The 24,001-nt window shown below is 51.9% G+C and overlaps 1 protein-coding gene across 3 annotated transcripts in view; it reads left to right on the top strand.

Moving 5' to 3' along the window:
- The first annotated feature begins 224 nt into the window (after window positions 1-224).
- The window catches only part of CAPN9 (calpain 9), a 42,368-nt gene continuing 18,591 nt past the window's right edge, over window positions 225-24,001 (top strand). Inside the window, exons 1-8 of one of the 3 annotated variants that reach the window (XM_045876211.1) lie at window positions 225-437; window positions 6,511-6,580; window positions 10,332-10,450; window positions 12,580-12,713; window positions 16,873-17,041; window positions 18,052-18,135; window positions 20,685-20,770; window positions 22,720-22,797. In XM_045876211.1, the coding sequence (XP_045732167.1) occupies window positions 225-437; window positions 6,511-6,580; window positions 10,332-10,450; window positions 12,580-12,713; window positions 16,873-17,041; window positions 18,052-18,135; window positions 20,685-20,770; window positions 22,720-22,797 (953 nt within the window). The remainder of the gene's footprint in view (window positions 438-6,510; window positions 6,581-10,331; window positions 10,451-12,579; window positions 12,714-16,872; window positions 17,042-18,051; window positions 18,136-20,684; window positions 20,771-22,719; window positions 22,798-24,001) is intronic. The other 2 variants (XM_045876212.1, XM_045876213.1) reach the window with 2 other exon arrangements.

Here is a 24,001-nt window from a genome sequence, read left to right as displayed (position 1 = left end):
GCCCAGGCTCACTGCTCCCTCTAGGTCTGCAGGAGCCCTTGGGAGGGCAGAGAGCTCTCTCTACAGTTTGCCATCAGGGCGTGCCTCATTTTAGTCTTCACAGGGAGGTTCCCAGGCAAACAGGAAGAGGCCAAGGGCCACTGAGCCCTGGTTTCCCTGAGCTGGCTCCTTCTTGACTAGTACAGTCATCTTGTCGACCTGAGCCCCCCAGCAGGGGAGCAGCCATGCCTTACCTCTATCGGGCCCCAGGGCCCCAGAAGCACCCGGTTCCCAAGGATGCCCGCATCACCCACTCCTCAGGCCAGAGCTTCGAGCAACTGAGGCAGGAGTGTGTGCAGAAGGGAGTCCTGTTTGAGGATGCAGACTTCCCAGCCAACAGCTCCTCTCTCTTCTATAGAGAGAGGCCCCAGATCCCCTTCGTATGGAAACGGCCAGGGGTGAGTGTAAGAGGAAGTGGTGGGGGTGGCAGGCAGGGGTGTGGGCTCAGCAGCCTGGCAGAAGGGAGCAAGGAGAGGAGGGGCTGGGTGGGTGGGCTACACACAGACACATCTGCCAAGCACATCTGCCAAGTCCACTGTTGAGATGCTATGCAGTTTGCAGAGGGAATGACATGCAGGGGGCACACACAGCAAGCCAGGGATGGCCCCGGGGCCGTGCCCAGGGTGTCTGGCTTCACCCCATCCCCAGCTCTCTGACTCCCACCGAGGTGAGCCCGGGACGAGAACCCAGAGCCAGAGAGGGGCTTGTCATTAAGTGATGAATGGGAGACAAGTCTCAGGTGACACGTTCTATGGGAACCCAAAGGCAAACATGCAGAGCTGGGTGGGAGGCAGTCTTGCCCCGTGTGCTGAGGCTGCTGGGATGCATGGGGGGTGCCCGTAGCTTCTGGCTGCAGCCCAGGATGTTCCGTGTGGATGGACACTCACGCAGCAAGTGCTCAGTACATATGTGATGGATAGAACACTCGGGAAGCAGGGCCTCTCTCCCCAAACCATGCATCTCCCTTCCCAGAGGGGAGCCAGCGTCCGAGCTGCCCCACCCCCAACAGTCTGGAGGTGATGGTCCCCAGGGGCACCAGCTGGTGCCTCCCACAAGGAGTCAATATTTGCTGTGCTGGATTAGTCAGGCCTTGACCTCCGCCCGGGCGCCGCTGGCTATCATTCCTTCCAGGTGGGGACACCTTCCAGGTGGGGCCCCTATGGGGACAGGTTGCTATGGACAAGGAGAGCACAAAGAGGACTGAACAAAAGGTGAGGCCCTGAGTGCTGGTCCCACCCTGCCACTGATTTGTCCTGCGACTCTGGTCCTGGTACTTAACTCCCCCGAGCCTCAGTCCCCTCCCCTGTGAAACGGGAACAGAAACGACCAATGTAGATCCAATGTCCAGCAACAGTCCACAGTAAGTGGCAGCTGATGTCATGATTGCTATTACGGGTGTCACCCCAGAGCAATGCCACCGATGGCTACATGACCTCCTCTCTGGACCCCATACAAACAGCGCCCGTAGGACGTTTATCACAGGCGCTCTCAGGATCAACACCTGCGGCCGGACGGGCAGCAGGAATGGGCAGATGGAGCCTCTGGGCTGTCATGTGGCCCCATAAATGGCCCCACAAAGCCCTCAGCCAGTTGCACGGGGTGCCCTGGCCTAGGATGGACCGCCAGAGTCTTCTTGTGTCGGGGTGACAGCGTCATCTGTGTCTGTGCCCTCACCGATGAGTCACTGGATGCAGTACCCCCGAGAGCCATGACCTTGGAAAAGGTAGCTTTTTTAGCAGCCCCAACAGAGGGAATGAGCAGAGCCCCTCCCCGCTGCGGGGGATCCAGGCCATGCACCACTCAGAGCCTCACTTTCCTCTTTCACAAAAGGGGGGTTATAATGCTGCTTCCCTTGCAGGGCTGTTACAGGGATTCCCGTGTTAGCGTGTAGAGCGGGCAGAAAGGAGTCCGTAGATGGGTGTCTCTGACTGTGTTTGCTAGGCAGCACATACAGGACCGTGCTTGTAACCCGACTGTCCCCTCCCCGCTGGAGGAGGGCGCCCTGCCTTGCGGTCTGCACCGCCACCCACTGGCTTAATGTGTGATTCCGCCGCTGCGTTCGACTCACCTCTTTGCCGAAGTTGGAGTTTCTCCAACAGAAAAGCTGTCTGCACACAGGCCAGCATGGAGAACGCCTTTGTTCCCGCACGTGGAGTGGAGCAAGGACCACCCGGACCCCCAAGGGAGTCCAGAGTCCCAAATCCCAGCTCTAGGAGGTGGTCATCCTCACTACTGATCTCTCTCGGGGTTGCCCCAAAGGATGGGTGAGGCCGCCATCCACTCGGGGGCCCTCCACCCGCCACCAAGGGCAGAACGATTTCTTTATTTACCTCAACTCAGGTCTACTGTTGCTGTCCTTCCTATGGATTCATTCTCAGAATCCGTTCTGCCTTTCCCTTTGTGTGCCCCTGAGATGGTCCCTTCTGTACTCACTCCCAGAAACAGCCCCGTCTGTTTGCAATCTGAGGGGCTAGGGGTTTTGCAGACTTTTGACAGACTTGTGTGAAGTCAGCAGCGAGGGGCTGGGTGGGGGTGAGGATTGAGATTCCCCTTGCAGGATGGAGGGCCAGCGTCCCCTCTGTGCAGGTGGGCGGGCGGCAGGAGGGAAAGGCTAAGTGTTGCCAGTGTCCCTCCAGAAGGCTTTTGTGGCTTGCGTGCTGTTTGCATGTCTGCTCAGCATTTAGGTGGTGCACGTTCGGGCAGCAAGTGCCGAGCTGCCCAGTGGGACCGTGCTGCCCTCCCCAGCACCACCTTCTTGTCAAACACAGCTGTGCTCACGGGCGGGGGCATGAGCACCAGAGCAGTCGGAATCAGAAAAGTCAGGAGGACACCAGAGGGCAGTGGGCAGCCGGGCCCACCCTCCAGAGAGCCCCGGGCAAGGCGCGCACCGAGGGGGAGCCCCTGGGGGCCTGCAGCGGGGGTGGGGCGATAGGCTCCGCTGGGAGAGAAGGGGGAATCCCCTCCAGTGGGCCTCTTGGAAAGGGCTATGTGTCGGAGTGGGGAGGACTGGGTCTGGGGTGCAGCCAAGGGCCTGCCTTCCTGGGCCCGCAGCCTGATTTCCTTAGCTCACAAGCGCTTCCTTCGGCCTTTTCCTCCTCGCCTCCCTGTCTGCCTGCATCCTTTCTGCTTTCTCCTATGCAATTCCCTTCCTAACTTCTCAGCCTAAACCCAGGGTACCTCTTTGCTGAAGATGCTCATACCCCTCTAGCCCAGGCTGACGGCCCCCTGGCTGAGACTGCCCTGCACACCGGGCCTGCCACTCTGTGCCTCCAGAGACACCCCCGTATCCCCACGCGTCTTCACAGCCCTGGGTAACACACAGCTGCCGGTCGTAGGGCCCAGCCCCTCCAAACTCGTTACAAACGCGGCTTCTCCCCGTTCAAATTAATGACTAAGTAAAGAAAAGTCTATGTGCGTGGCTGAGCCCCTGATGATGTACGAAGTGAACAGAACAGGCCCCAAGAGGGAACATTCCGGGACGCCTGGTCCTCTGTCTGGGTTCACTTCGGGTTTGTCGAGACTCCTCTGATCTTCCTGTCCCAGGACAGTAACAGGTAACCCTCATCCTCAAGCCCCCAAACAGCATTTTGCAAGAACAAACGTACCCCTGGGCCCCACACACGCAGGCCGTCCAGGCACAAGCGCAATGCATCCAGAGCACACACGGAACCAATATGCGTGTCAGACGGGCGCCCGTCACATGCTCCCTGCGCCTGAGACCCACATCTGTCGGCGCTCACGGCCACATGGCCGGTGGCCGCGGGGCCGCCCCTTCGGCCTGGACATTCACGGACCCCGCGCGGATTCACTGACTCCCAGGAACGCTGGACAGACCCCTGTATCAGCCACGCGTCCGGGGAGCTCACAACTTCACACCTGATGGCTAATTCCTGTTCACTTGGTGAGAGTTTCTGAGTTTTCTCCTTCTGCATTTTTCTCCATCCATCCACAGTTTGAGGCAATTTGGTAAAACTCTCCTGGACAAAAACAGCTAGCTGAACAATGGAGCCGAGAGGCAGTGGCAGCTGTTGGCCCAGTTGGTGCTGTTGGCAGGACGGGCCAGCCAAAGGCGGGGGAGGGGAGGGCCATGAGGGGGGGCGGGGGGCCTCCTCGCCCACAGCCCATCTGGCCTCCAGAGGCCCACGTCTGCGACAGCCTGCTGGGCGGGGTCCGCCCGCCTTCGGAGTCGGAGATAGGGATGGGGCCGGGGCGGTGGGAGTTTTGCTGGCTGGAGCCCTGCTGCGCTCCCCCGATAGGGGCTGGCTGCCGTGGGAGCTCCTGGGGGGCCCTTGGGAGCAGGGGCTCCTGTACACATTGTGCACCTGGCCCCGAATGTCCACGACGGAGGAAGGTTGTCTCACATGACAGATGGAGACAGAGCCTGGAGAAGCTAGATGGCGCGCCCAGAGCCCCTCTGCTCATTGGGGAGGGCTCCTGAGGGGAGCACGTTTTCCTGGTCTGTTTGCACCTTCCCACTGGCCTGGGCCGGAGCCACCTGCAAACACCTGAGGAAGAGGAGTCGGGAGAGCCGTGTGAGAGGGTCTGCACGGGCCAGGAGACTGGCCCAGAGGAGCTGCCCCCATCCCCATCCATGGCCCTGCCTGCCCTTCAGGAGCCGGCATTCGGGGTGTCGGTCGGACCCCTGCCACGCCTGGGCTTGTGGTGAGCTGATGGCACAGTGTTCAGAGATTCTCCTGGCCCAGTTTACTGAAACACTGGAAAAACACATAAGCCCACACAGTGCTCTCTGGGCAGATGTCCGGGGTGTCCATCACTCCACGAGGCCGGCACATCCCAGGGGCTGCAGGGAGAGCGCCATCATTTTACACGTTGGCTCTTCGTCTTAAGCAATCCCCCTTCCTGCAAAGAAATCGCCATCCTCCTGCTGATACTTTGGACGCAGACCAGAGGAGAAGTAAGGTCCCGGGGAGCTTGAGGAAGACTGTTCAGGGCAGAGCTGTCCCCTAGGCCACCACCCAGGTACTGGTGAGGACTCCTGCTCCAGTCCTGTTTCTGGAAAGAGGTGGGAAAAACCCCTCACTCGGCCTGCATTCAGATCCTCTTTTTTTTTTTTTTTTAAGATTTTATTTATTTATTTGACAGAGAGAGACACAGTGAGAGAGGGAACACAAGCAGGGGGAGTGGGAGAGGGAGAAGCAGGCCTCCCGCGGAGCAGGGAGCCCGATGCGGGGCTCAATCCCAGGACCCCGAGATCATGACCTGAGCCGAAGGCAGACGCCCAACGACTGAGCCACCCAGGCGCCCCCGTTCAGATCCTCTTAAAACGACCGAGCATCTGCTGTGTGTCAGAACTTTCCTCTATGTCTGATGATTTGTTGTTTCCTCTCCCTGGACCCTCACGTGACTCCCTACTCAACTGTCTGCTTCCCCAGGAGGTCCTCCTTGACTGCTCCAGCCCCCACACAGCCCCCGTTCCACACTATTACTTTCCATCCTGGAACTTACCGCTCCTGAACTTGGATGTCCATGCCTCTGTTCATGGTCTGGCCCCCAGTCCCTCAGCAACTCAGGAGGGCAGGGACTCCCTCTCTCTTGTTCTTCGCCTTCGTCCCTGTCAGGAATGGAGACTAATGACACAGCAAAATATAAAGAAGAGACGAATTTTTTTTTTTAAAGATTTTATTTATTTATTTGAGAGAGAAAGAATGAGAGAGAGCAAGCACATGAGAGGGGGGAGGGTCAGAGGGAGAAGCAGACTCCCCGCCGAGCAGGGAGCCCGATGCGGGACTCGATCCCGGGACTCCAGGATCATGACCTGAGCCGAAGGCAGTCGCTCAACCAACTGAGCCACCCAGGCGCCCCAAGAATAGACGAATTTTATACAATTGCTTTCAAACACTTTTTTGTTAATGCTTTATAGTATCTCTTTCTCTCTATATATGTATATATAAGTAATTATGTACACATAATAATATAATTATGTGCAATATAGAATAAAATATATGTAATGCACTGAGATAAAGTTACATGAGAGATATTGCATGTATCTCCCACTATATAATGTGTGTATATATATATATACACAATGCATATTTTAAAAAAGAAAGCAGCTGGGTGGGCGAGCATGAATTTGTATTTAATCCTAGGCACTGGTCTGTGGTATGTGTATTACCTCATTTTAAGATGAGGAATTTGAAGCTCACAGAGGGTACAACGCCGATAAGCGGAGAGTCAGGATTCGAACTCATGCCCTGCCCCCGCCCCGCCCCGACTGCTAGCCCAGGGCCTGAGTGAGTGACAATGGGAGTCTTCAGTTCATGGTCCGTTGTTCGTCCAGCGCTGAGGGGCTGCCCAGAAGGCAGGATCTATCCCCAGGGGGTGCCATCCACCAGAGACGGGCCCAGGTTTGTGGCACCCCTCCACTGGAAAAAAGCCCTCTGCTCCCAGAAGGGAGAGAGACCCCGAGCCCGCCCCAATCACAACGGCCCAGTAACGCCTTTGTTCTTCCAGGAAATAGTGAAAAACCCAGAATTCATTCTTGGAGGGGCCACCAGGACAGATATCTGCCAGGGGGAGCTTGGTAAGTGTGAGGGGATGGGGCACGGAGAGAGGGGGTTGGAACAAGCACCCCTGGGGCCAGCAGGACAGGGCCTCTGAGCTGCCCCCACGGCAAGAGCAACATGGGACCCCCGAGGGGCACAGGGTCTGGGAGAATATGACTGCTACCACCGGCTACTTCCTCCTCTCTTCCCTCCCAGTCTGCCAGTCTGCCCCCACCCGGATGGAGCCCCGGGGCCTCCAGGCTCCTTGCACTCTTGTACCCCTGGGGGTGGGTGTGCTGCAGTGTGGGGCTCAGTTCACAGAGAACGGAGATACCCCACGGCGCTGCTCTGGCTCCCTGCACCGTGACACGGCTAACACATGCATGCGTTAACTCGGTCCCTGGATCTCCGTCCTGGTCACCCTTCCTATTTTACAGATGAGACACCGAAGCTGAGGGAGGCTGAGTAACGTAAATCACAGAACTGATAGCGAGGTAGTCAGGATCTGAACTTGCTCTTAACCATTATGCCACAGTGCACCAGGGGCTCAGACTTTGGGGGGTCTCCCCCTGGAGTTTCACAGTCTCCTTTCTAAAATTAACCTGAGAGTGCCCCCAAGTCTGTTAAAGTGGGCCTTGCATTTCAGGATTTAGCCCAAAATTGGAGTGAGTTTACCTTTATTCTATCTATGGAAAAAAAAACAAAAACCAAAAAACCTCCTCAAAACCCAAAAAAGGGGCGCCTGGGTGGCTCAGTTGGTTAAGCGGCTGCCTTCAGCTCAGGTCATGATCTCAGAGTCCTGGGATCAAGCCCCACATCGGGCTCCCTTCTTGGCGGGAGGCCTGCTTCTCCCTCTCCCACTCCCCCGGCTTGTGTTCTTTCTCTAGCGTCCCTCTCTCTCTGTAAATAAATAATAAAATCTTAAAAACAAAAAAAACCCCCAAAAAACCACCAGTGGGTTAGCTTATGAGGCCTGGCCTACAGCTGAGTTACCACCGTGCTCACCAACCAGCTACCCCAAACCAAGAACCCAGAGTCACAGACCTAGAGTGATGATAGTTGATGATAGATCAACAGATTGATCCATGATACAGTTGGTCCTTGAACAACACGGATCCACTTATACATGGATTTTTTTTTTTAAAGATTTTATTTATTTGACAGAGAGAGACACAACGAAAGAGGGAACACAAGCAGAGGGAGTGGGAGAGAGAGAAGCAGGCTTCCTGCCGAGCAGGGAGCCTGACATGGGGCTCAATCCCAGGACCCCAGGATCATGAGCTGAGCCGAAGGCAGACGCTTAATGACTGAGCCACCCAGGCGCCCCCATGGATTTTTTTGAATAACACAGTATCTTACTGTCAGTGGATTTTCCCTTCCTTAGGATTTTCCTACTAACATTTTCTTTTCGCTGCATTCTTATTGTAGGAATGCAGTACAGAATATATAGAGCATACAAAATACATGTTAATTGACAGGTTACCAGTAAGGCTACTGGCTGTGAAGTTTTGGGAGGGTCAAAAGTTATACGTGGATTTCCGACTGTGCGGTGGGTTGGGGGTGGGGGTCAGCGCCCCTTCCCCCATGTTGCTCAAGGGTCAACTGTACACAGATGATAGAATTACACATCCTAGGTATGACTTTGACCTTTTGAAAAAAAATTACATCCAGATTGGTCTTCATTTGTTGGGGGTCAGCCTTTCCTGGGAGACTCTGCCTGCCCCTTCCTCATCTCCTCTCTCATCTCTCCCTCCAGACTCTTCCTCTGCCTCCCCTCACTGCCCCCTCCCCGGCCCCTGCCTTCTCCCTATGTTGCTATTTGATAAAAAGGCAGTGTATAGGCTTCTTTGTGTTTCAAGGTTTTCGTTTGTGGCATGAGTGCAAGTATCTATTTGGAATTCCAACTGCATATTTAACCTTGGTTGGTGTTGAATATAACTATTATTTTGTAACACTTTAAAAAAATTTTATTTATTTGAAAGACAGAGAGAGCACGAGTCGGAGGGTGGGCAGAGGGAGAGGGAGAAGCAGACTCTCCACTGAGCGGGGAGCCTGACCATGACCATGTGGGGCTCAATCCCAGGACCCTGGGATCATGACCTGAACCAAAGGCAGACGCTCAACCAACAGAGCCACCCAGGCGCCCCATTTTGTAACACTTTTATTACTTCCAAATACTGTACATAACATCTGGATAAGCCAGGAAGGACAACAATAAAATGAAGGGCAGTGAGCCTGACACCCAAAATAAGAGCTAGAACATGACCAACACCATCGCCAGTCCCTCCCAGCTAGCTAGCAGCCCCTTGCATGCTCTTGTCCACCGTACTGCCTGACAAACTGACTTTCAGAGGGTACCCTCTTCTGGGCAATGCCATGCATCCACACAGGCCCAGCAGAGAGATAAAGCCATATTGCTTTGTTGTTGAGTTTTTTCCTTTGCTTTAAATTGTATGAATAGCACTGGCTTCTGAATGCCCCCCTTCAAAAGCTCAGGGCCTTCCCGGCTGAATAGACACGAGGTGCTGCGCTCTAGAAAAGAAACGCATTTTCCTACATTGGGGAAAGATCTAACTTGGAGAAGAACCGGGAGGAGGTCAGCGTACAGCAGGGGGCCCCCTCCACCCGGACTCTGGCCAGGACCACCCCAGAGCTGAGAGCAGGAACCGCCCCCCGCCCCCCGGGAGGCACTCAGTGAGGTTTGCTGAACAAATGATCCTGAAAGATTCTGTGTCCCTTCTCATTAGCATCTCCCCAAAGCCGGACCCCAGGCTGTTAAGAGCAGTGGATGCTTGAGGAACCAGTTGGCATGTTCCCCCCGGTGACACTCTAGGGAAAGCCAGAAGCAGGGTGACTCAGCAAGTAGCTTTCCTGATGCTACACCCTCTGAGAGTCGCTCCTGCCTGTGCACAACAATCAGAAAGGGGTCGTGGGCTGTATGGTATTTTCCAGAAATGTGAACCCCGAGGAAGCCAAGCTAAGTATGCTGGGGTCTAGAATTCCAATGACGGTGGTGTGATCTACTGCCAACAAAGAGATCAGGGATAAAACAGAGAGGTTGGGGAAATGGATACTTGCAAGTATCTGCTCACACGGAGCTCATGGCAGCCCTGGCAAGAGGCGCTGGTCCCAGCCTCAGGGCGAGCGAGTGGATATATGCGAGAGGCTGACACAGCACAGATAAAATGCTGTCTGATGTCTGAGTTCCCTTTGGAGTTGTCCTCCAGATGTGTGTCAGTGTGAAGTCACGGCTGCAGAAATCAGTAGACCGGTCAGCAAATCTTGAAAATGAAAAATAACTGGAGCTACTCTCAACTCTAACTCAACCGAGTCTGTGCTGTGGGGAGGCCTCAGTCCCAGAAATGCATTCCCCGGGCGCCACGGGGGGCTATTTCTGAGGACCCCCACCTTCTTGGGCTGTAGCTACGAAATGCCTACTCACCCAGCCCCGCTGACACGAGCGTCCGCAGCCTTGGCGCTCTGGTGGGGAAGCCTCTGGAAATGCACAGAGCTGATGCATAATGGAGCGTCAGTCTGAAACCCAAGTGAGCATGTCCTATAGCATGGCCCGGACAACAACAGCTGTGCGTGATAAACCGGGCACGGAAAGAGCCAGGAAGGGAGGCAGAAGGGAAGGACAGAGGTATCTCTTGGTATCCTGTCCATTTTCCTAAATGCGGAAAAGATGTGGCCACATCTGGAACGCCCCTCCTCTCCTTCCAGCATAGAGTTTTCCCATTCACTGTGAGTGGGCAGTGAAAACCGTGATGTCTGGCTCTCGTTTTGCAGGGGACTGCTGGTTATTAGCTGCCATTGCCTCCCTGACGCTGAACGACAATGCTCTGGCTAGAGTCGTCCCCCAGGACCAAAGCTTTGGACCCGGTTATGCCGGAATATTCCACTTCCAGGTAAGAGGGAACCTTGACCAGAAGTGTTAGCTCTTTGGGGTCCAGCATGATGTCATGAGCCTCTTCAGCTGCTCAGTAACCCTGGGAGGAATGTGATCCCATCTGCGTGAAAGCAGCACCCCAAACCGCGCTGTGTCACGGGATCGCCTCTCAATGCGGGAGGAGGACATGGTGAGCCCTTCCGGAAAATAGACAGTACGACTTTACGTGCGATTGTGGCAAGTCTGGAGGTCCTTGCCAACAGGTTTTAGTCTTTGGAACAACTTGTGCTTTTAGCATAAATGGCCTAAAACAATTCTACCTCCTTGGGACTGGATTATTTCTCATAAACTGGGAGATTCTCCTTATTGAAGAAATACAGATTTGGAGACGTGAGTGAGGGTAAGAAGTAGAAATGGACAGAAGCATGGAGGCATCGCCTGCTGGAGGTCAGGGGGTGACACACGTCGCCCCTGTGGGACTCCCGCAGAGCCACCCCTGGGGCACGGCCTGCCTGGGAGCTGGTTTCCGGTTTGCTCACGGCCCTGTTCTCTGTCCTCTCCTCCCCCGCAGCCCCTGCAAAGGGCCCCAGCTCGCACTGACGCCTGCCCTGCCCCGTACGTCCGCGGGTTTCCTCGGGCAGATTTCACACTGTCTGGAAAGAGGACTCATATCTACCTTGTGGGGTTCGCAGAACTAAAAGGGATCCTAGTAAGGTGGCAGCATGGGGCCGGCATGCACTTCTGCCCCCGCACGGTCACCTTCCCCTCCCGGGCCACCACACTGTCCCCTCCGTCCCCAAGGCCGGCTGTCTGAGTACTCCTTCCAGTGCACTGTCGTGCTCCGCTGCCCTGCCTCTGATCGGCTGGGGCTGCCCTGTCGGGGGCCTGTCAGTCACATGCTGACATCTGGGAGGGGGCGTTGGGAGTGAGGCCCCCTCGCTGCTCCTCTCCTGTCCTCAGCCACAGTGCGGGCATGAGGGTGCCAGTGGGGCCATCTCTGTGCCGCCCTGTAAGATCCCCTGAGCCAGCTCCCCGCTGGAAGGCCAGCCCGGAACTGCCCCCAACCCTGCACCTGCTTCGGGAAGCCCCGAGCAGTGCATCCGTGGAACCCTAAGTCACAAAGGCCCCCAAGAAAGCCTGAAGTGATACGTGCTGGGAGGGTGAAGCCCCCAAGCGGGAGCCCAGCTGTGGGGGGGGGGGTTGTAGTGTCCCACGCCGTGCTGCCTCCCAACACACCCCTTAGAGCCCATCACTGGGAGCCCGGGGGAATATTCCTTCAAACACACACAACCTCGGCCAGACACCGGCGGCCTGGTCGGACTGGGGCAGGATCACTGACATGGAACCGCTTGGGATGCCCCAGCAAAGCTGGAAATGGACCGCTCCCAGAGCTCCCCTCTTTCTACTTTCTCTTTCTTCTTACCTTAGGGTCTCTCTCAGGCCATCTGAGTGAGAAGGAACGCACACGCAGATACACGCACACACTCATATGCACATGCACGAGTGCACGTGAACACATGCACACACGTGTGTGAACACATGGACACACAAGCACGTGTGTGAGCACACGCAAACACATGCACACACACACACATATATGCACACACACTCACCTCGTGTCTGCACGCCCAGCACAAGTGTCCACCTGCCCCATTACAGCCCCTCTCTCTCTCTGTGTGAATGGCCAAAAAAAGTCAGTCTGAGAGTTTCCACCCCCGGGCAAGGAGGGGACTGAAGATGAAGGAACATTAAGATGCCCAGCAGCCAGTTGACGGAAGGGCGTATAGAGAACCGCGGTGTCGCAAGAGCAGAGCAAACCCCACACTGCGCCCCTCTCTTGGGAGACAGAAGAGCTAACCCAGCCCACCCCGCGGTGTCCGCGTGTGACCCTGTCCCGCCGCCCCCGGCTTTGATGGGTCCACACGGGGTCTTCAGGTGGATGTCCGCGGCGGGTGGGGTGCTCAGCCTGTGGCTCAGTGGACACAGTCCAGGTAGCCCCATCATGGGACCTGCATGTGATTTTCCTCAGGACCCTAAGGGCAGTGTGTGGTCTGAGGGAGAAAGAGCCAAGTGATAAACATACACGGACGGGGCTGGACTCCCCTGGGACTCACCCCCCGTGCTTTCGATCTCCGTCCTGGCCAACAGTTCTGGCAGCACAGTGAGTGGCTGGATGTGGTCATCGATGACCGGCTGCCCACCTTCAGGGACCGCCTGATCTTCCTCCACTCCGCCGACCACAGCGAGTTCTGGAGCGCCTTGCTGGAAAAAGCCTACGCCAAGTGAGTGCCCCCTGCCCGGGGAGGAGGGGTGCTGTCCAGGAAGCAGGTCTCCACCCCCGGGGCCTTTCCAGGGAGTTTCAGTGAGTGGCGACACATGTCCCCCCTGTGTTTGACTTTCCAAAGAGCTGGGAGGATAGGCGGAGGAAAATCTGGATGTGTTACCAGAACTGGTCTCTCCCAACCTGCCACCAAGCACCGTCATAGCTCAAACATCTGGGCTGTGGTAAAAGGGACCGTTTTAATCATTTTTAAGTGTACAGCTCAATGGCGTTAAGTACATTCACACTGTTGTGCAACCATCACCAGCATCCACCTCTAGAACTTGCAAAACTGAAACTCTGCACCTGCTAAACTCCAACCCCCCATCCCCTGCGCCCAGCCCCTGGCAACCTCTGTGGATTTAATGAGCTGAGGAAGCTCAAGGTAAGTGGAACCCAAACATTTTTAATCGCCTGCCAGACGACCTTGGTTCCTGCCAGCACTCTCGATGTCTAGCCCGTCAGCTTGTCAGCAAAAGGCCAAGCAGCCTGAGTTCTGTGCTCAGCTGACAGCAGAGCTCCCCTGGGAGTCCCTCTTGGGCTCATCCCGGATCTTCAGGCCATGGGAAACCTGTCTTCAGAGACGGGAACTGGGAAGCACATTTGTGCTTCTAACTCTGGCAAGTGGCAAAATTAAGTGAAGGTAAACGGAGGTTTAATTGATCCTGAAATCAGCAGGACAGAATTAAAGCCATCAAAGAAGAACCAAAGGTATACTACCTGCCCCCCATGCCCATCTGCTCCAGCTAAGTCTATGCACACCCCTCCGAGGCACCCGACAGGTTTCAGATGGGCAAAGGGGCACAGGACAGCCAGGCAGCCCAGCCCCAGCTCTACCCCATGGTGAGTCCCCCACCAGGAGACCTCGGCAGGATCTTCTCCAGGGCCAGTGCCTGTGCTCTCCAGGGCTGGGCGGGCATGGCTTCATCCTCGGTGAGCCCAGCCCAGGGAAATCCTCCCCCTGCAGCTGTGGAAAAGGCTTGAGTCAGGAATTCTAGCTGGTGGGATCCAGTGGAATTTGAAGGGTATTCACTCAAAGAGTGAAGAATAAGTTTCCTAAAAAAGAAAATCTTTAATTTTTGGTCATTCAAAGAGGCCAAAAATGATTGGGATGTACCTCACCACAAAAAGATGTCCAGATGGCAAATAAGCACATGGAAAGATGCTTAACATTATTTGTCATTAGGAAATTGCAAATGAAAACAATAGCGAAATACCACTACATACTTGCAGCACCGATTGCTGACGAAGATGTAGAGCAAGAGGAACTCTTATTCACTCGTGGTGCGAATGAGAAATGGTTCAGCCATTTCGGAAGACATTTGGCAGTTCCTTATAAAACTAAACATAGTCTTACCTAAAAGTTCAGCAATCACACTCCTTGGTAAATGAGTCCGGTAAAAAGTCATTTTTACCCAAATGAGTTGGATAAAAACTTGTGTCTACGCAAAAGCTGCACACAAATATTTATTGTACCATTATTGATAATTGCCAAAAACTGGAAGCAAACAAGATGTCCTTCAAGATGAATGGATAAACAAATGGTGGTACATCCAGGCAATGGAACATTATTTAGTGATTTAAAAATGAGCTATCAAGCCATGAAAAGAAATGGATGAATCTTAAATGTATATTGCTAAGTGAAAGAAGCCAATCTGAGAAGACTACATGCATACTGCATGATTCCAATGATATGACATTCTGGAAAAAGCAAAACTATGGAGACAGGAAAAAGATCAGTGGTTGCCAGGGGTTCAGGTGGAGGGAAGGACGAGGTAGGGATGAATATGTGGAGCACAAGGGATCTTTTTAAGGGTGGTGAAACTATTCTGTATGATACTGTAATCGTGAATACGTGACACCATTCATCTATCAAACTCATAAAACTTCACAGCACAAAGAAAGAAGCTTAATACATGAAGATTTAAAAATCATAGAGAAGGATGAGGAATCCCAGGATGAAATGCAGACCATGCATTTCATCTAATTGTATTGCAAATTTATGCAACCAACTCATTGCAGGGGTAGGAGAAAAAGGAGCTGACCTGAGTAACTGTGGGCATGAATGGGGTCTGTAAGATTAAAAGCAAAAGGAAGCATTCTACTCAGGCTGATTAAGTTGTTTCTCATACGGGCAAGGACAGCAATTCTGATACCATTATATGTATATAATGAGTTGAACAGTTAAGGAGATGGATGGCAGGTGGTGGAGCTAGGTTTCTCACTTTTGGAGAGGAGGTTACAGAGAAGCAAGGGGAGGAGGCTTAGAATGATGCCTGTGGTCGTGGGTTAGGGCTGGAGACTCAGGCCGCTCTCACGTTTTGTTTAATAGAGATCGTTCCAGATAGACACATGTATATATCCTGGGTCGGTGTACATACATCATCTCCTCACTTTGTCAGCACAGGGGGCCTAGAAAGAACAGCAGCCCCACAGGAACAAGCACCCCTACTTCCCGGGTCTTGGTCTCTAATACCGTTTTTCCAAAGAAAGGAACCAGAGATCCTTGGAGACAAGGTTGATTCTAGGACTGGGCCGGGGAACTCACAGATGAGCCTAGAGCATCTTGTAGTACCAAGAAGTGAAAGAACATGTTTTACACACACACACACACACACACACACACACACACACACTGGTGGGGTTATGTCAAAAGGACGCAGGAACCAGCTAAAGAGGCTGAAAGTAGCCAAAGCTGGGACAGTTTGAGCAATAAAATAAGTACTTTGGATTATAAACCAAAGTACAAAATAAATATCCCTGAGTCCATATTGACATAAATAAATGACTGAATATAAATTGGAGAAAAGAATAAATCTTCCACGTAGAAGAATTGCAAGTAATTAAAGGTGGAGCAAACCCCTCTGCTCCTGAAGGGAGGGCTGCTCATAATGGTGTCCTGCCAAAGAGGATAGCGTGGACAGGGGGAGGGAAGGTAACTACAGTGGAGAAGCCTAATGGACATGACCTCACTATCAACAGCGATGGGTCATGATGACAGTATGGACCCTGGATACAACATGATGAGAAGTACATGTTACTTCTGTGGTCTTCCTCCCCTACACCCATAACCCCAGTCTAATCAATAGAAAAACAGCAGACAGATCCCAATCGAGAGACATTCTACAAACACCCGACAGTATTCCTCAAGATGGCCAAGGTCATGGAAAACAAGGAAAGTCTGACACTGTCACAGCCAAGAGGGGGCTTGAGGACTCAGTGTGATGTGATATCCTGGGTGGGATCTCGGAACAGAGCATATTAGGTAAAAACTAAGGGAATAAGAAGAAAGTAGAGACTTTAATAATAATAACGTATGGGTTCAGTCACTGTAACAAGTGTACCAAGATGTTAATCCTGGGGGAAACTGGGTGAGGAGTATATGGGAACTCTACTGTTTACAAACTTTTCTATAAATCTGAAACCGTTCTAAATGGAAACGTTTATATTATATTAATTTATTATATCTGTATATTATATTAATTATATTAATTTTATATTAATATAATATTATATTAATATATTATATTAATAATATATTAATTATATTAATAAAAAAGACCATTATGTAGAGAAAAAATGGTTGTGAGTATGTGAGACCAGAAAGGAAGAGAAAGATCCTCAACTTTGTCTCAGTCTATGTATAACTAACACCCTCATGGTCAAGTCTTGTTCCCTGTTCTGTGTAAGATGAGGGAGAGGGAGGGAGGGAGGGCGGGCGAGCCTCATTTACACCTCACAGCAGTCCTGGGAGGGAGCATACGCCCATCACCCCCATTTTGTAAATTTGGAAACTGAAGCACTAGGTAAGCGAGTTGTCCCTGGAGCCCTCAGTTTGCAAGTGGTGGGTCTGCCACTTGCACCCGCGGCCAGTCGGGGACCAGAGTCCACGCTCTTTACCACCACACTGCACTGCCTGTCTCATAGAGAGCCCAGGATCCTTGGAGCTCCACGTAAAGCTGAATCCCTGCTTCCCATCTTCCTTCCACACCACCCAACCCAGGGCAAGGCCAGGACAGACAATGGTTCTTAGAAGAGTTCGGAAAACTCTGGTCAAAGGGCGCCACCTGGTGGCCTTCCTTGTTCCCTGCAGCGGTGTCCCTGCCTTCCTTCCGAGACAGGCTGAATGGGAGCTATGAGGCTCTGAAGGGGGGCAGCACCATCGAGGCCATGGAAGACTTCACCGGGGGTGTAGCAGAGACCTTTGCAACTAAAGAGGCTCCAGAGAACTTCTATGAGATTCTAGAGAAGGCCTTGAAGAGGGGCTCTCTGGTGGGCTGCTCCATTGATGTAAGTCGTTCACTTGCGTGTTCACATTCCTGGCACTGCCCCCGGGCTGTAGACCAGCAGGTGCCCTGGCTGGGCGAGACCAGGAGCATAACTTTCGGGGCGGGGCGGCGGGGAGGCACAGTGGTGTCGATGTTTATGTATTTTCATTAAAACAAAAGCTTTAATTTAATGTTTTTCAAATTACAAAGTTAGGGCACACTTATTGTATCAGGTGGAACAATCCTAGATCTATAAAGGCAAACTTCAATGCCCCTGCCCAAGTCCCAGCCCTGGGACACCCAGTGTGTGCCCTTCACACCCCCCTCGTTACTCAGACATATGGGCATGTGCCTAAATACAAAACCATAGGAGAAGTCAGTTTGATTTTACTAAATGGAGTCCTACTCCATAGATTTTACTAAATGGAGTCTTACTCCATACTTTTCCGAAACTTGTTTTTTTCTACTTCCTATAGCATTAAAACATTCACATCAGTAGACAGGAATCTAACAGTATTTTCTCCAACGTCTTTATGCATGCAAACATACACACATATAGTTTTACCTCACCCAGTTTTTTAAGAGAACATATTCAAGTTTTGTGTTTCCTCTTGCATTAACCTTGGGAATATCTTCTTTGCTACTAAATTATCCCTTTCCTCTGTGTTTCCAAGTTTGTGACATAGGGTTGTATGTGAGACTGTTAAATGCTTCTTATCCTCTCTTTGGTGTATGGGATCATACCTCTATCTTGTGCTGGGCTACATGATGGGGGGTGGGGTCAAGTTGCTCTGTGTGGGGGCAAAAAAGTGAACTTTTCCCTGGAGTCTGAGCTCAGAATGAGGGTCTCCTCACCCTGGTAAGAGACTGGGAATTGCTCTATGTCCCAGCTAACCATCTTAGGGGTGATCTTATATGCGTCAGGCACATGGGGGAGTAGAAGGGGCCAGGCCAGGCACAGAGCTGGGTCTGGGCAGGTAGGGAAGGCTTGACTTACCCAATGGGTCCAACGCTGCTTTTTTCACATTTTAGATCAGAAATGCTACAGAATCTGAAGCCCGGACACCTTTTGGTCTCATTAAGGGCCATGCCTACAGTGTGACAGGAATTGACCAGGTAGGCGACGTGAACCCCTGTGGATAGGGTACAGGAATAGACTCAGCAGTGCTAATCCCTTATACTGATTTAGTGCATCACAGTTTAAACCACACCTTCAGACATTTTAGAGAAGGTCTCATCTAAAGGAGGCAGGCTGGAATCCAAAAGAGCAAAACAGGAGAGAGAGAAAGAGAAACATGTGATTCTACCACAGTACCAACCTGGTTTAGCTAGTGTAAGAGTCTAGGCTTTGTTTTTTCTTTTCTTTTTTTTTTTCTTCCTTAATTCTAGAGTTCTCTAGAGAAACAGAATCAATAAGATATTGATAGATGATAGATAGATGATAGGTAGATAGATAGATAGATAGATAGATAGATAGATAGATAATAGATAGATAAATAGATAGATAGATGACAGATAGATAGATAAATAGATAGGGAATGAGGAATTGGCTCCCATGATTATGGAGGCTGAGAAGTCCTATGATCCACCATCTGTAAGCTATAAACCCAGGAAATCTGGTGGGGTTGTTCCAGTCCAAGTCCAAAAGCCAAAAACCAAGAGAATCAATGGTATAAGTCCCAGTCTAAGAGCAGAAGAGAATCAAAGTCCCAGCTCAGCAGTCAGACACAGAGAATGAATTCTCCCTTCCTCCAACTTCTATAGCTCTAGTCAGACCTTCAACGGATTAGATGAGGCCAACCCACATCTGGGAGGGCCCTCTGCTTTACTCAGTCTCCCAATCCAAATGCTAATCTCATCCAGAAACGCCCTCACAGACACACCCAAAATTGTGTAAAAGCAAATATGTGGACACCAGTGGCCAAGTCAAGTTGACACATAAAAATAACCGTCAAAAGTCCCATTCTCTGCAGCAGTGGCCCAGTGTAGAACTAGTAACCCCCAGGGGTTACTAGACCCCACACAGTACCCCCTCTGACTTCTAGGGAGTGCTTGGTTTAGACAAGAGCTCCTGAAGGGACATGTGGGAAAGAGAAGGGAGGGGGAATGACATGGAAGAGGAGGACAAGAAGCCAAGGGCCACATTCTTTCAGGTTCTAGTTCAGTGAAGTCCAAAAGCCCACTTCATGCTTCCGCTGGACAAGTCTCAAACCCGGTCTGTAGAGGACGCAGCACCTCTGGCCTCTCCTGTTGCTGCCCACATTTTGAGTAACACAGTCCAGAGGAGTGGGGAGTAAGGAGTGCGGAAGGAAGCCTGTCCTGCCTCCTCACCAGGGGACTGTGAGCAGAGCTTACAGGGTGGTGGATGCAATGAGAGTCTCTAGAGCTGAACTATTTGCATAGGCTCTTTTCCCCTCCTTCCCTGCCCATAATGCCTTGCCAATCACTCACTTGAGTAGGCATGTGATTTTTTTTTAAGATTATTTATTTATTTGAGAGAGAGAGAGTGAATGAGCGAGAGAGAACACGAGCGGGGGTTGGGGAGCAGAGGGAAGGGAGAAGCAGGCTCCCTACTGAGCAGGGAGCCCGATGCGGGGCTCAATCCTGGGACCCCAAGATCATGACCTGAGCCGAAGGTCATGAGTCAGAGTGAGCCACCCAGGCGCCCCAGTAGGCATGTGATTTTTAATGTTGCAGCTTCCAAATATTGTTTCCAGTAATAGAAACCTTCCACCCCATCTGTTCAATGGCTTTTCCTTTCTGTCCACCTCCAAGACATTTACCTTGCCTGCACATTTCACGTAATGAACATCTTAAATGATGAGCTGCAAGCTGCATCCTAGACTCTGGAGAAGTTATACTAACCTAATTTTTACACATCAAAAATATGATTTGTGCCCAGTGCATGAGGATAAAGTGTTTTGAGCTAAAATTTCTGGTTAGTTGATGAATAGAAGTTTTTTACTTCTACTCTCTTTCCTCCAAAATCTTTCTGAAATGCACTGGCCCTTTCTCCTGGTCCGGGGCAGAGCATGAAGGGCATGGCTGAACATCTTTCTTTACTGGCTCAAGGGCTCTCCATATGGACAGCAGAAATCCTCACCTGACACCTGAAAGGGGGAATATTGGATTCAGAAGACTTGGAAGTGGTTTTTGTTTATCGTTGTTTAAATTCCCAGTGTGCGCCTATATACTTTTCGTTCATCTGTGAGTAAGATATTACGGATGAAGAAAACTCACTCATAGGTCCCTGAGCACTTGGGACAAACTACTCTTTACCTCTCGCTGTGCTAGATGCTGACGATACACCAATAAATAAGACTCGGCCCCCGCCTCTAGGGCGATTCCAATCCAGACAGAAAACTCATTCATTTGAAGATTCACGTGAACTAATTTCTTGTTATTTGTAATTCTACTTTATTTCCCAGATGCAGCGTATCCAATTCTGGGGTGATTAATAATCATTGTTGGTGATGCCAGCCTCTGTGCTCACTAGGAATTAGAGAGTTCCAAGGGCTAGTTAAGAATTGATGAGTTTTGACATGTCTTTTGCGTGTCATTGCCAAGAGGCTTTTGGGAAAGCCAACCGTGGCTGGAGGAAAAGTACTCTGGAGCTCACGCATGAATTTATCATTCCACATTGCCCTGATGTTTTTCCCCTCTAGGTAAACTTCCAAGGCCAGAAAACGGAGCTCATCAGAGTGCGGAACCCTTGGGGCCAGGTTGAGTGGAAGGGGTCCTGGAGTGACAGGTCAGTCCCTGCCTCCTTGCCTTCCTGGGGCTTCTGCAGGCATATGAAGAAGGGGCACTGTGTCTACAGTTCCCTCCTGGCTCTCGTTCAGGGGACTATCCTGCTGCTGGGGTGACCTCACTTCCTCCCTCTTCAGCCCTCTGGCCCGCCATGCAGTCAAAATTGAACACCCTTGTAACGGCTTTTTCACCTTTCCAGGTACTGTTACTTACGTTAGTGGATATACTCCCTCCCATGGGGAGATGTCGTCTCCCCATGATATTGTGAGAGGCTTTATCTCCAGTGATGAGTAGCTCCAATATGCAGGGTGTGTGTGTGTGAGCGCACGTGTGGGGAGTAGGGGTGGCCATGAGTATTTGAGGTGTGAGAATCCCCGAAATATTGCCAAGCCGGTCACTACAGGGTTCTCTCTGATTGGTCCCTGGCCATTGGCTAGAGATCCAGTGGAGTCTGGAGCCTGGACTTCCATAGCAGTCAACCAGGGTTATTTCTTGGCCCCCAATTATATAGAAAGATCTCCCTTGCGGGTATGTGTCCCTTCCTCATCCCTCGCGAAGCGGCCCAGGTGGCTAGCATCCGGGAACGTTTAGATGTGCTTGGGCAGGGCCCACCTGAGCCACCTGCTCCCTCAGCCAGGACTCTGCCATCTTGGGGTCCTGCTGTCACACCCCTGCCTGCTCACAGCTCGTGGGACTCTGGGGAGACCTCAGCATGTCTAGAGCCTCAGTAAATGAACTTGAGTTGTGTTTGTCCTCAGAGCACGAGGCCACCATGTCGCCAGCCATCAGTGTCTGTGTCTCTGTTAACCTGACTCCAGCCTGAGGGTGCAGGGGCTTGTGGTCCCATCGTGGTTCTTGTCCCACCACCTTCCCCCCACTTTGGCTTCTGCCGTCTCAGAGCCCAGGGCCTTTGGCAGAGATGGATTCACACCAACATCACAGGAGGAAAGAGATCGGCCTCTCTCTCCTGGCAGAAATGGAAAGAACAGAAATATTGAAATTGAAATTAATGAGCCTGCTTCATATCACACATAGACTATTAGAGTGTTCTTCCGTTTAGAGAACACAGCGTGTAAAAGGGCCATTTTTTTTTTCTTCTCCTGGGAAACACGCAGAGGGAGAAATAAGGGAAGTGCATTTCCTGGGGTCAAGGCTGGAAGCGAGCTTTCCTCCTGCTCCCACTCAGCCTCGGGGTGACGGAGGGCAGGTCCCCATCCTGATCCCTGCTCCTGACCCCGCCTGTTAGGAGCAAAGTACTGAAAGCGCGTTAGCCTGGCAGGCCCCTTTTGGGGTGTGAGCCCCTCGGAAGGTCCTGGCTCTGGGTACTGCTGTTCTGACCCTGCCGCGCAGGACCTGGAGAGGGGCTCCTCCTGGGTCCTTCCCGGGACGAGCTCTGCAGGGTGTGGATGAGGGGGCCACGTCGGTTGGGTACCCCGGCCGCAGTTACTCAGCTGGAACAATTGGGAGGCAGCTGTAGGGGTCGCAGAGACACGGTGAACTTGGAGGCTTCCTGGAGAGCTCACCTAAAGAAAGCGTTTAGTATGTGAAATGTCAAGCCCAAGCAAACATAAGATACTATTATCACTTTTTGAAAAGTCACTTACCAATGAAGAAGAGAGATCGGGAGATGCTCTGGGGCACACGTCAGTCCCCTTCTGACTTGCAGTGGAAGTTTCTGTTACCTTGCTCGTGTTCAACGTCCTATGATGGTCCTGTGATAAGCCCCTACAGAGGGACTTCAAATGATCCTGAGGACCTTTGGCCATTGGCTGCTCTTGGACGCGCACTTTGCAACCAGCTTCTAGATCCCCTGGGGCGTTCCCGGGGCCCAGGGCGTAGGCACTGACCAGGATCAAGCCCCACATAGCCACCACCCTGGCGCCTCGGGAGGGACGCTCACGCCCCGACAAGGCCAGTCTTGTTTCAGCCGGCTTTGCTTACTCCTCCTAGTTCCTCCGAGTGGCGTTCCATTGGTGCAGCCGAGCAAAAGCGTCTGTGTCACACGGCTCTCGACGAGGGGGAGTTCTGGTACGGTGCTCGTCTCTGTTTTCCTTTCTGTATTAACTATATAACAGGTATGAGCACAGTGCCCTAGAGCCCTTGGTTTGCTTGCTTGCTTTCTGTCTGTCTTTGTTCAATTTCTTTGGTAAATCAAATACATTGGTCTCAAGCCCCTTATGTTCACCCAGGTTGGCAGAGAATTTGATATGAAGACGGGGTTGAGCCTGGGTCTCCAGCCCAGCGTCCCTCCTCTGAACTACCCATCATCCAAGTTTGCGTGGTGTATTTGAAGACAGGCAGCCCCGCTGCTCCTGGGGGCTACTCCCTTGTCCCACTTGATGACAAAGGCCCCTGAGGACAGTGACCTTGACAGCATCCAAAAAAATAGACCTAAGTGGGCAGGAAATATTCCTAATCTGGACTTTCTATGGGGTGGAATCTCTTTGCTTAACTGGGAGTTTTTAATGGGCCTTTGTTTCTAGAAGCTTCTTTGATCTTGTTTCTTCCTGTGGGGTCCAGAAAACAGTTGGCTCTTCCAACCCTGCAAGACCACACATTTCTGATGTCCAGCTTTCTTCCCTGATGAGCAAACCAGTCAATTCTTGTCTGAGCTCACTTTTTTTCTTATAGGCCTTATTAAACACAGCAAGCAAAAACCAGCACACATACTAATATGCTAGCTTTTTCCATCCTTTTCCCCTTGAACACAGCCTCTGTCTTCCATATTTTTACAGTTTTAACAAGTATACTGCCATTTGTAATGTGAATATCTATTTTCCAGCTCTAATATTTCCTTGAAACCTGCCCAAGTGGTAAGCTGATATCACATAGTTTAGAATTCTGTCACAGTGGCTCCATACTTCAAGGCACCAATGACTTAGGGTCACACCAGCTGCTGTAAGAAGTAGACTCAAAACGTATAAAGACTCAAATGCAATAAAGTTTATTTCTCACTAATTGTAACAGTCCAGGAGGACATCCCTATTCTGTGGGTGGCTCTCCCCATGCAGTGATTCAGGGACCCAAGCCCCTTCCTCTGTGTGGTTCCACCATCCCCTGGGGTCACCCAGCCATCTGCAGGAAGCCAGCAGAAGAGGAAAGATTGGAGGAGACACCCCCACTTCCTAAGAGCCTTGACCCGCACATCACTGCTTACATCCCACTCTAGATGCAAGGGGTGGGCTACAGTCCCTGAACCTGGGTTTTCCTTAGCTTTGCTTGTGTATTTTCT

This window comes from Mirounga angustirostris, unplaced genomic scaffold, assembly GCF_029215605.1.
Source record: "Mirounga angustirostris isolate CCGP_5_RB_7025 unplaced genomic scaffold, mMirAng1.0.hap1 SCAF_6, whole genome shotgun sequence".
NCBI classification, from domain to species: Eukaryota; Metazoa; Chordata; class Mammalia; order Carnivora; family Phocidae; genus Mirounga; species Mirounga angustirostris.
Note: the sequence above shows the minus strand (reverse complement) of the source record. Positions and strands in the feature narration are given on the sequence as shown.